Below are 12,440 nucleotides of genomic sequence, written 5' to 3' on the forward strand. Positions count from 1 at the left end.
TTACATTGCATCAGAAAGAAAACAGAGATGTTACTATATACATATTTTTACCACTTAAACGTTTATCTTATCTGACATGCACTTATCTAAGTCTTTTTACAGACTTCATCAATGGCAGTGTTTATCCTCTTCAGTGGAGTTTAACGGCGGTTGGCATCCAATATTAAAACCCAGCACCTTATTACACTACTTTAACCCTATCTGATCCTACCCCAAGCCAATGGCCTGAGAGGACCGAACACTACCACTCCATACACCCTGTAACTCTTCTGAAGTCAAATATCGTACATCCAAGTACTTCTCTGCAGCTGCCACCACAAAATCTATTTTCTGTGACTTACGTTCCATCTCTGCAGTACAGTTGATAGCCATTGCTATGAACACTAAGAAGCTAACCTTACTGAAACATATATCATTCATTGGCCTATCCCTCTGTTCTGGCACAGATCTACTATTCACAGGGATCCTCTAAGAGTCCCTCATCTTTGATCCACCCTCCTCTACTTTCTTCACTGCCTCAGCATAAGACATCTTCTGCACTACTCTGACCCTGGCCACCTCATCCTGCCTCTCTCGCAGCAGACACTTCCGATCTCCAGCAACATGGGCACCCATATAGTTGACACACACAACTTTTTCAACCGAAACTACACATTCCTCTGTCCCATGTCCTCCTGCACACTTCCCACATCTTGGAATCTACTCCTACACATTGCTGCGACATGACCATAAATGTGACACCTATAATACCGCAGTGTATTCGGTACAAAAGCTCTAACAGCATAACTCATATATTCTAACTACTTTGTCAGGTAGAGACTCTGAATAAAAAATCTAAAATAATAGACTGTGTTATCTCGGTTTCACCATGCTCCACACTGGATATGCGTTGCACCAAATGGCAGGCATCACAAACACCAGGAATTTCAACTTAAATTGCTCGTCCTCCACACACGCTACCACAAAAATCACTCCCTTCAACAGAGCAAAACAAGAAACACGTATTTCCCCAAGTTGCGTCGCACGGAGTGCCTTCTCCCTCTGATCTGAAGAAACCAACAAACATCACAAGTCCACTTTAGCGCCTGCTCCCTCTGATCTGAAGAAACAAACCAACATCACAAGTCCACTTTAGCGCCTGCTCCCTCTGATCTGAAGAAACAAACAAACATCACAAGTCCACTTTAGCGCCTGCTCCCTCTGATCTGAAGAAACAAACCAACATCACAAGTCCACTTTAGCGCCTGCTCCCTCTGATCTGAAGAAACAAACCAACATCACAAGTCCACTTTAGCGCCTGCTCCCTCTGATCTGAAGAAACAAACCAACATCACAATTCCACTTTAGCGCCTGCTCCCTCTGATCTGAAGAAACAAACAAACATCACAAGTCCACTTTGGGTTTTAAATTATTGTTATTATATGTTTTTTGACGTCACACAACAGAACACTTAAACTGGAACGACACTCCAAGAGATGTTCACACAAAAATTGCTTGTGACCTTAGAGCTACAAGGTCATATCTAAAAAATAACATTCCGAGATCATTCGGAATGCTCATTGGCTTGAATGGTGTTTTTACATTTTATTTTTCACTTAACAACATGAATTGGAGTATATGCTGAAACCACGCCCGCAAATTTTCGAATGAGAACCCGCCTCTACATTATGATGTAGCTGGACTTGGTGTGGGCTAGCCTGTGCTGGGCTTGGTGTGGGCTTGGTGTTTTTGGCGCCCACCTTGCCCACCAAGTCATTCTTCACAAATGAGTCGATTCTTAAAACAGAACTGGAGTTATTATCTGACTCCATTTCTCTCTCTTCTGCCAGTTTGATAGGAAGTGAATCAGATCACTTAGCTGCCAGAATACATCAAACACAAACACACACACACATCCACAGCACTGACTCCAGAGTCAAGACTCCAGAAGTTGACATTAGTGTCAATCTTCATGAACTGTAAATTTAGGAATTTTCCATGGAGCTCGGTTTTATCCTGTTTTTCTCCATCATCCCTCTTTTCTCTTGAACACACGTGCAGGGGTGGAGGGTTATTGTCATCCGTTTCTTTTTCCTCTCTTCCAATACTGGATTTTGTCTTTGTGACATGATGACAGGGGAATTACACAAGACACTGTTAAAAAGTGTCAAACAATGTTTTTTTTCTCTCATTAATTTTGTCTTCAGAGCAGACCTGTGATTTAGAGCACTACTATAGATTCCCGTTTAACCATAATATCTGTCACTAATGAAATATTGGTTTGTTGGGTCCTTACTTTGTATTTCTAGTGTGACCAGTAGCCACTGATGTGCCTTCTATCCCTCAGTCTGCCCGCCAGGTGCGTCTGGTCTGCTAGTCAAGGGATGTGGTTGTGCCAGTGCCAGTGCCAGAGCACCTCCCTCGACAGATTGTTTTGTCATTTGGAAGGTTGACGTGACTTGGGAGGACAAAAGTGGAGTCAGAGATAGTCCCTGAGAATCCATAGAGTCTTAAATATTTTGTAAGTATAGTGTGTGCATTATAGCACTGGTAAACATTACAATGAGATCTGCTCTCCTTCTCCTTGGGCACGCCAGCTTGAAAGTGCAGTGGGGCCTGGCAGAATTAAGTTTCTGTGATTCCTATGGAAATTGTGTGCGCTTAACCTTGAGATGTATCATTGCACATTTCCCTGACACTATAAGACCGTCTGATGTGCAGAGATCATTGAAAGAAATGGACTATGTTAGAAACTTAAATTATATATATTTGTTTTTTATCTTGGAGAATAAAATCAAATTTGCACTCAATGTCACAGTTGAGATACATGTAAATGACGGGATGTAGAGATAAATCAGCGATAAAAACACTTGATACCGTGGAGGATTGAAAAGTAGCCCAAAGTCTGACCATACTCTGGTCATACCTGAAATACAGCAATCCATTCTCATGGTCTGGGGAGTTACAGTAGCTGAAGTTGATTGGAAACCACAGATAGATGAGTGGCAATGAATAATAGACTAATTGTGAAGAATTGGAACAGTCATTATGAGCAGCACAAAGATCAATACAATTACAGTGGACTGGAAGTCAAGATGAGCGATGTACAGAGCAGGAAAGTGCCGGGGAAAGTGTGTCGAAGCAAGAGAAACTGAAAGAGATGGATATACTGTAGGTGGAGTGTCGAAGCGAGAGAAACTGAAAGAGATGGATATACTGTAGGTGGAGTGTGTCAGAGTGAGAGAAACTGAAAGAGATGGATATACTGTAGGTGGATTGTGTCAGAGTGAGAGAAACTGAAAGAGATGGATATACTGTAGGTGGAGTGTGTCAGAGTGAGAGAAATAGAAAGGGGTGCTGCTAATCCCTATTGGTTTAATAATAATCCCTAATGCGTTCTAGGAAGACGACAAGACGTAGGACAGGGGTGCTGCTTAGTATCACAAGCTAAACCACTACTGTAGAAGGTAAGACTTCTGACGCACATGTACAGGGTCCCTTCAAAACAGACTCTACCAGAGCTGATCCACTGGCCCTTGGCCAATTCTGTATTTTTCCATATTGCATCCCAAATGGCACCCTACTCCCTATATAGTGTACTACATTCGACCATGGAGCAGAGCTCTGGTCAAAAGTAGTGCATTATGTAGGGGATAGGGTGCCATTTGGCAAAGACATATCTGTCATGAGGATTGTTCATATTCTCAGAGGGACACAGATGTTCTCATAAATATATCACAAACTTTGTCTGGTTCATTCAATGGCTTGTTGCCTTAGTACTAGACAGAAGATAAGGGGGGATTTTCACAACACCCTACAGTAACCCCAGAAGCCTGATGAAAGATATTTAACGTATTATTTCCCTGATGGAAGATAATACTTTTGTTTTTATGTGACCTCAATAACGGATTTTTAGGTAACTTTAAATCATTGGTGGTTTACTGTGTTACTGTATGTCAATATCTTAAATTATTATGATCATTATTACAATGGCAATGAACACAACATCATTTGATCATTCATTGAGGTTTTATTGAAAAAAGTAACAATATAATAATAGCATGTACAATAATAACATTATTAATAATATAAAATCTGTACATTCCATTGTTTTGCAGTACAACTGGAAGACTCTGATACAAAATTACTGCAACAGGGAGGGAGGGGGTCTATGTACAAGAAAAGGAACATTGTAGCCGAATGGCCTTCAGTCAAAGAAATAGGAGATAGATTTGCCATAATGCAAACTCTATAGGCTTTCAATACATCTTATTAATATGCCTGGGTTACAGTACTGTTGGCTTAGTTTAAACCATGTTTTCCAATCCAAGATTCCCAAGTAAAACAACAAACAACTTAAAATGAAAAATAAAATAATATTTGATATCAAGGCATGGTAATCCTTAGGCATACTCTGGATATAAGTACACGTTCATGAACAGCAAAGACATTGATAGGGTATGATAGAGGGGTAGATGCATTGTATTTTATAGTCTCCTTATTTAAAGAGACTTTAGGAGAAGATATTCTCTTTTTTTGATGGCAGAATTGTGAATGACTAAAGTACTAAGACGAAACTGATGTTTTGTTGTTTTTTACTGAAAAATAACTATTGTAACACTGTACTTGAGTTATTTTCTGAGCATGTGCTAACACCTAAAAAAAACCAGTTAAAACATGTTGCTGATCTAGTCTAGTCTGGCTTAAATCTTTGGCTTTGAATATGAAAATGACGGTAACACTTTACTGAAAGCCTCTCATCATAAGAGCCACATAACTTTGCGTATCATGACTGTATCACAGTGAGATTGATTAAGTCTTATGCTGAATGAGTTCTAATTAAGTGCTATGAACACTTCTAAAAGGAGTGTTTGAAAATAAATATTTCCTCTACATTTTTGTTTTACTTTCGAAAAATGCTCTACTTCTACCATTAACAAATGGATGAGACACACAACAATTATTATGATGATAATAATACTCTTTGGCTTCTTCTGTTATCAAACCCTACAAAATGCAACAACGTAGCAGCACTTTTTGAGAACATTTGTATGCTCATGCTAAATGTCAATACTAATAGCACCCTGCTCATTTCCTTCACACAAAACAGAAAACAGGCATGCTTCTATTGAATTGACCAGCATTGAACGGCCCTTACATGTACAGTATGTTATGTTGTATGTCTGTTATGAGACCAGCTCAAATAACAAAAGTACATACAGGTTCAAATATCTGCTTTGGATAAGTACTGTATTGAAGTAGTAGTTCATATAAAAAAGGTATCAAATTGATAATTTAGTTTTATTTTTTTTAAAGGATTTGTTCTGCTATTTTACAACAGCTGCATAGTATTTTCTCCAATAGGTTAAAGCTACATTGAGCTACATTTCCTTTGATGCAATTCACCAAAGCCTTCAAAGATCGCCCAGTCCACTGCAACATCAGGCTCTAGTCAAAGGCAAAATCAGTTGTGCATTCACTGGAAAATTGGTGATAAATTCCAATCTCATAAGGAAAAAGGGCTGAATTGCAGCTTAATTGTTTGGATAAACATTAAATAACTTTATAGTACTTTAGAGATGGTTGCCCATGATCAATTAAAAAGTGCAAATTAGCTAAATAAAAACGTATTTGGTTTTCACTCTGAAAGAGCAGAACTTTCAAAATGTCTCTCTTACTCTATGGGTGGACATATTTGTATGTTTTTTCCCAGTTCCTCTGAAACGAGAAAGTAGAAAACTTGCATATAGCAGCATTTTTCTTTTCAACTAAAGGGCAGTGAATAGAAATCAAAACTATAGTTCTTAAAACCATCTTGTTCATTATTTGCTGGACAGATACACAGAGACATGCCTGCTAATTTCAGGTCATTATAGCTAACATCCCTTCCAATGATATATAGATGCATGTTCCTGTCTATCCATAGATGCTAAAGAGATGTATACTTTTCATTTTCTTGTGGGAACCATTGTTCAAGAACGTTTTCCTTCATCTATGCACATTTCATAGTGCTGTTTTTGTTGTAATATGCAATTACATTGTTTTAAGAAACTATTACATACAAGTCCCCGGCTACCCCGTTCCCACAGCAGTACCGTCGGCATGAATCTGTCCTTTACACAAGGCCCAGCTCAGCTCAATGTGCCTTTTAGAACAACAACATGTGATTCTAGAATTAGAAACGTATTCTCTGTGAGGTGGTTTGAAGTCTCTGCACAGTTATATTTCAGATTCTCGCCTCAGGGGCCTGGGCTCTAGTGGCACAGTGGCCTGGTGATGCGCAGAGTCTGAGATATTGTCTGTGTGAGTTACGTCTGGGCCCACGCTACCCCCGTTCGTCTCCCCTTTGTTAGCCAGCACCACCTCGTTCTCGTAACAGAAGGAGTTGGAGCTGGACAGGATGTATTTTTTCTCTGCCAGGTCTCTGGCACTGCACAGCGGAGTGCTGGGCACCTCGTAAGTCTTATGAAAGCGAGAGTAGTCCACCTTGTAGTAGCTCTTCTCCTCGAAGAGCACCGGGTCAAAGCGGTGGCCCCAGAGGATCTCGCTGGCCAGGTAGGAGCTGCGGCACTGGGTGGTCATGGCCGTGGCCTCCACCATCCCTTCCAGGATCACCACAATCTCAAACTCAGACGTCTCCAGCTGTTGCTTGCTCATGTCATAGAATGGGCTGTCCTCGCTGATCTCGTGGACGATGGTTATGGGGGACACCAGGAAGATACGGTCAACTCCGCTGTCGAAGCCCACGTCGATGTCCACTTGGTCCAGAGGGATGAACTCCCCTTCAGCAGTGGTGCGCGACTTGAGGAGCTGTGCCCGAACGTGGGCCTCCACCAGGTGGCTTTTCCTCAGGTTCCCCACACGCCACATTAGACACAGCTTGTTGTCCCTCATGGCCACTGTAGCGTTGTGGCTGAACACCAGCGTCTCGTTCCTCTTCTTGGGCTTGGCCATCTTGGCCATGACTGCGCCGATGATGAAGGCGTCGATGATGCAGCCCACAATACTCTGGAAGACCACCATGAAGACCGCCACAGGACACTCGTCGGTTACATAGCGGTAGCCATAGCCGATGGTCGTCTGGGTCTCGATGGAGAAGAGGAAGGCTGCGGTAAAACTACTAACGTTGGAGACGCACTTCTGGGTGTCGTTCTCCAGGTCCCCGTGGAAGATGGCGACCAGCCAGAAGACGCAGCCGAAGAACAGCCACGACAGGAGGAACGCCAGGCAGAAGATGACGAACATCCACCGCCAGCGGATGTCCACACAGGTCGTAAAGATGTCGGCGAGATAACGCTGGCCCTTCTCAGAGACATTGATGAACTGCACGTTGCAGTGACCGTCCTTCTTGACAAAGCGGCTCTGGGGCTGGTGCCTCGTGTGCACCTTGCCCTTGCCGTACCCGTTGGGCACTGCCACAGTGGCCAACTTCATGCTGTGCTCCTCGGTTGACACTATGCTGTAGCGGTTGGCTCGCACACTTCCCATCACCTCGTTCTGGTGGGAGGGCTGTGGCGCTGCTTCTGCTTTGGAAAACAGTCTGAGTTTTTGGAAAAAGCGTTGGAGAAACAGTTTTGAAACGCTAAGGGGGACCAACTCAAGCAGGAAATGGGGTGGTGAAGTGAGGCGGACAAGGGGACGGAGGGAGGAGGAGACAAAGCCTCTCTCTCTCTCTCGGTCCTTGATGGCCTCTGGTATCCGCAGGGCTGAGGATGATGAGTTGATCAGTGCTCTCTCATCGGGCGACCGGACCTCAGCAATGACGTATGCTGAGGGTAAAAGAGATAGAGAGAAAGGTGTTAGACTTACTGACGGTGTCAAAGAACGGATACAGAGGTAAAAATCTATTAGTAATGATACGAGTCATGATAAAAGCAATATGAACTCGATGTCCTTATTTAAAGGTAACAGCTTCCAATCTGAACTCTGTACATGAAAGAGTCACCAACTGTCATGGATTATTATATCATTATCCCATCGATTACCATGTAGTGTGTGCAGCCTGAGAATACCATAAAATGCTGTATACCCAAGAGCAAGAACAAGCACGTCTCCTCAAGCCAACAATATTTCATTCAGTTATGACAAAATAACAACCGTATTCAACCCCGATCCTGGCTTTTCCACTCTCCACTGAGAGAGGTCACAGAGTAATAGGAGTAAGGTCCCACTGATGGTCATTCACAAAGCATATTTGTTTTTGTTGGCCACAGTGTCGACAAGATCATTTCTTGTTGGATTGTTGGTTACGGTGTTTCTACGGGATCCCATGGACGGGATTCTTTGGACTCGGTCTTTTCAAGTTCTTGACCTACCGTTACTGTTAACTGATGACTGATCATCGTCGGATGCACATGTCACTTTCAAAATGTTTTATTTACCAGCACATTTGTTGCAACATGGAGGGGGAAATAACAGTCTTGTTAAAGCAGAAAATGAATGATTGGTTTAATATTGCTTTACAAGCAGGCCCGTCACTTCCACTCTGTGAAGTAGGGTTGTCACGACAGTAGGGTTGTCACAATACCAGTATCGCGATACTATGATACCTAATTTTCCATGGATAAAACTATTTGGTCCTTTAAGAAACCTACTGTAGGTAACATATTGTGTGCTATAGCTTGGAAAATAAACATGTGATTCTGGTTGACAACATAAGGCTTCTCGTTTCCATCATTAGAACATTTTCCTTAGGAAATGTTGTCCGTTTCATGTTTTGTTTCCTTGCCACGATACCTCTGAGTATCGCAATACTTTTATTGTGACAACCCTACCGTGAAGACGGCCACACCAGCCTGTTTGTCACATTGCACGGTGCATGCACCACTCCTCCTGCCTCATTGCCCACTGGTGCATTCTTAATGTCCATTTTCACATACCTTGCTAATCACAACCATACCCATTAAAACCAGTAGATGTTGATAGCGCTGACTTCATCCGCGTATTCCAATGGAAAACTCCCGACGGCTCATGAAGCCGGAAGTATTTGAATTTGAAGCTCGCCATATGGCTGAATGGGGCTGAGTGGCACCAACAAAACCCCAAAAAATTGCTAAGGATCATGGAGAAAGTGGCCATAACTAACAATGGCTCATAGTCGATGTAATCGTTTTCATCATGCCTGAGAGTCAACTCAACGCTGCTAGATGACGTCGGCGTCAATAACGGAAGCCCCATAGACATTGGTTAGCTCCTCCATCTCCACTTGACAGGCTCGTTGAATCTGCGCTCTCATCGGGAAAGCACATCACAACCCCTTAGGTGCACGTGCAAAGAGTGTGCATGAGGGCACAAGCCTCCTCGTAGCCTGCCAGCCTGTGATTGGTCTGTGCCAGCATGTGGTCCTGTGTGACAACAAGTGTTGTCAGAATGGATCACCATTTAATTAAATATCTTGATTTGTAGCAAACTTTTTAATAATTAACGGTGTGGATTGAACTTGATCATAATAAACTAATTTTACAGGCCAAAACGGCCATCGACATTTTTTTATTGTTTGGCCGTTTTGTCTATCGTAATTTACAAAGGCTTTCTAGGGCAGACCAGGGCTTTTGGCACCGTGTTTTGGTGCTTGGTGTTTTCAGGTAGTAATGGTGCGTTTTTAAATGCGGTGTCAGTGATACAGAAATACCATTTATTCCATTTGCTGTGTGACTTGACTACACAAATGTTTGTGGAGACTTTCCCGATGAGTGGGGAAATGTGAACATGAAAGTGTACACGGTATCCCTCTTTCTCTGGCTCATGTGTGCATTTGAGGGCATCAACGTAACTTGTTGACTCACAGAGTCCTCTGGGACGTCATCTTCTCTCAGCAGCAAAATGGCTGTCCCGTGAGGGCTCTAACTCTGGCACTATTGTAACACCACTCATTAAAAGAGAGCCCTGCCTGTGTCTGCTCTGTTATACATGTCCTAGCCATGGTTGCAACGGACATTGTGAACGCTTTTGTTTTGTTTGGTTGGGGTTTTTCCATTTACAAGAAATGTATTGAATTTAGTAAAGACTTTTGGGAGATTTGATGATATGAGAGTCAATGATGAAAAGGGACATGAGTGCATCAGGAAAATATATATTTTTTTTGTGTTCCCTTGCTTGCAATACTTAAATCCCCAAATATAATTACTTTTACTCAGAGTAAACACATCAGAGATGTGTAGCTATGATTAGACTGCAGTCTCTCTTTAGTTAATTTACAAACATTTCTGTAGTGTGTAGACTGACTTCAGATATTTATTTTCATGTTTCTAAGTAAGTTTAAAGATGGAATCCGCGCTAGGGGAAACAGCACCACTGTCCGCCCCATGCCTATTATTGTTTTTGTTGACGAAGCAGAGGTGGGGAGCGTTGTGCATCAAGGAAAAAAAAATTGCAGTACATATGCTGCTGTTTTATAACGCTTGCAATGATTGTTTGAGGGAAAAAAACATTGTTCATTGTTTGCAGTAACCCCTTTGTTGTTGTTATATCACAAACGGACATGGACGTTTCACTATTAAGGATTCGATCTTTAAAGTGTGATATCTGCAGTATCAGCTCCTAGAATTAGTCCTAAAATCTCTTATTAAATTGGATCTCAAATAGCATGTTGGTGAATTAAGAGCACCTCTGTCATCAAACGTGGGCATTATTTGGGGAAATTTGCATTGTTGGCAGTAATCAGTAATAAGACATGCAAAGTCAGTAGGCATTACAACCTCTCCTCAATGAATATCAATTAGGATGATTGTCTGGTTTACACAGTACTTGATTAATAGGAAGTTTAGTGTCGAAATTGAATAGATAAGGCTGTTTTGTTTCCTTTGTTAATTTAGATTTTGTGGTTTGAGAAGGTCCTTCATTTTGTGTTGCTTTTAGGAAGATCAATAGATACTAAACAGCGATATTCCTATATGTTTCTATGGGACCATGATAACAGAATAGAAAAGTATAACTGTCTATTATTCTATTATTACAGACCCTTTTTGATCAGTGGGATAATTATGCTCTGTGGAAAATTGAATCACAGTACTCATGGACTGGCCTAATCTGAGAGATGTATATATAGTGCCAACATTCACTGGAAACAATGTCATGGTTTAAGTTTTTCTGCAGAAACAGAATTGACAGAATTTACGGTAACCCTGACCTACTGCCAGCGCACAGTTGTTCACGAGTGCATAGGGATGGTCTTGCAATTGTTACAGTGCTACTATACCTCTGCAGCCACACACAAAAAAAAAACGTATTTTACAATGTTTAATTTAAGACTAACATTTTAACATACAATAAAATATGTCTCCACAGCCAGGCTCCAAGTGGCACTCAAAATAAGGCAAATGCCATCTACAAATACGAACAGGTGCGGCCTAAAAAAAATGGGAACCAACTGCGTCTTTCAAACATTCAATTCAGACAAGTTATAACTGTAGGCCTACAAGCATATATGTTTACATGGATAATATAGGGCCTATGACTTACAATGATTGCATGGCCAATGTAAAATGTTTGTTTTGTATATATTTGCAAGAAGTGTAGCCTATTGCATCATACATGTATGAATCAGCCCACGCATAAACATGACATGTTTATCGCACTTAACGTATTATGCTGGGTTTAAATAGTTTGATCAAATGATTTAAAATTCATAAACAATGATGAATAGCAGTTATATTCTCTGCAAGCCATCAGCCACAGTAGGTATGACTTTGTCGTGTAAATCGCCCGTATCCCTACTCTCCTGCGCCGCGCATCCATTTAAGTGCCACTGTTCCACGCTTTTCAAACAGGCCTAGAGATCAAATAAAATAAAACGGAGTCTATTGAGTTGGCTAATAGTTATGTAATAGACTCCAGTATTCTTCCATGTCATGCATTCAGCATCATCAACTTCCCCAAAAGTTTGATACGAATTGCTAGAAAGAGGATTTTAAACCTACCAGTTTCTCATTTGTAGACCGGATCAACGGACAGTTTAAATTATATTCCAGAAGTTATGCTCTCTGGTATCCACACTTTTCAAACCGTTTGTTTCTGTTTTTAAGTAGTTGCCTTGTTATGATGACAGCGTTAACCGACAGTCCCTCATGTCACTAAAATGACTGGTCTTGATAATGTGGTTCGCAAATAGTTCGCCAGAGCAATTTAAATAGCGTATACCGGCATGCTCCGCCTTCTGGTCCATACCCAGCCAATAGTATTACAGAGACGAAAACGCGCTCATATTGTCGGTTGATACATTTACACTGCTGTTTGAAACGTGTGAGAAATTCCATAGACTACAGACTGAAAGTGGTGTTTGGGGAGACATGTCAGGGGTTTGGATAAGGACGGTCGTGCTTAACACCAACTTGGTAGTTTAGTGGTGTTAATTAATATTGATTATCGATTATTCATTTTAGGGTTGCCGGGGATGGTGGGTTCATTTTAGGCAGAACACAGGAACATATTTTCACCCAAAGGGTATCTTTTTATAGTCTAAA

General features: G+C 41.5%; 1 protein-coding gene across 1 annotated transcript; it reads right to left on the reverse strand.

The window, feature by feature from the left end:
- Window positions 1-5,499: 5,499 nt before the first annotated feature.
- kcnj2a (potassium inwardly rectifying channel subfamily J member 2a) lies at window positions 5,500-12,074 on the reverse strand. Its single transcript, XM_014212530.3, has 2 exons — window positions 11,898-12,074; window positions 5,500-7,748 (listed from the first exon to the last, which is right to left on the reverse strand). Exon 2 carries the CDS (start codon window positions 7,465-7,467, stop codon window positions 6,199-6,201), a length of 1,269 nt encoding a protein of 422 aa, XP_014068005.3. The 5' UTR covers window positions 7,468-7,748; window positions 11,898-12,074; the 3' UTR covers window positions 5,500-6,198.
- Window positions 12,075-12,440: the final 366 nt, after the last annotated feature.

Source organism: Salmo salar, chromosome 01 (assembly GCF_965601325.2).
Source record: "Salmo salar chromosome 01, fSalSal1, whole genome shotgun sequence".
In the NCBI taxonomy this organism is placed as follows: domain Eukaryota; kingdom Metazoa; phylum Chordata; class Actinopteri; order Salmoniformes; family Salmonidae; genus Salmo; species Salmo salar.

Excerpts from the sequence above, each read along its gene's own strand:
- kcnj2a (XM_014212530.3), bottom strand. The coding sequence starts at position 7,467 with ATGGGAAGTGTGCGAGCCAACCGCTACAGCATAGTGTCAACCGAGGAG.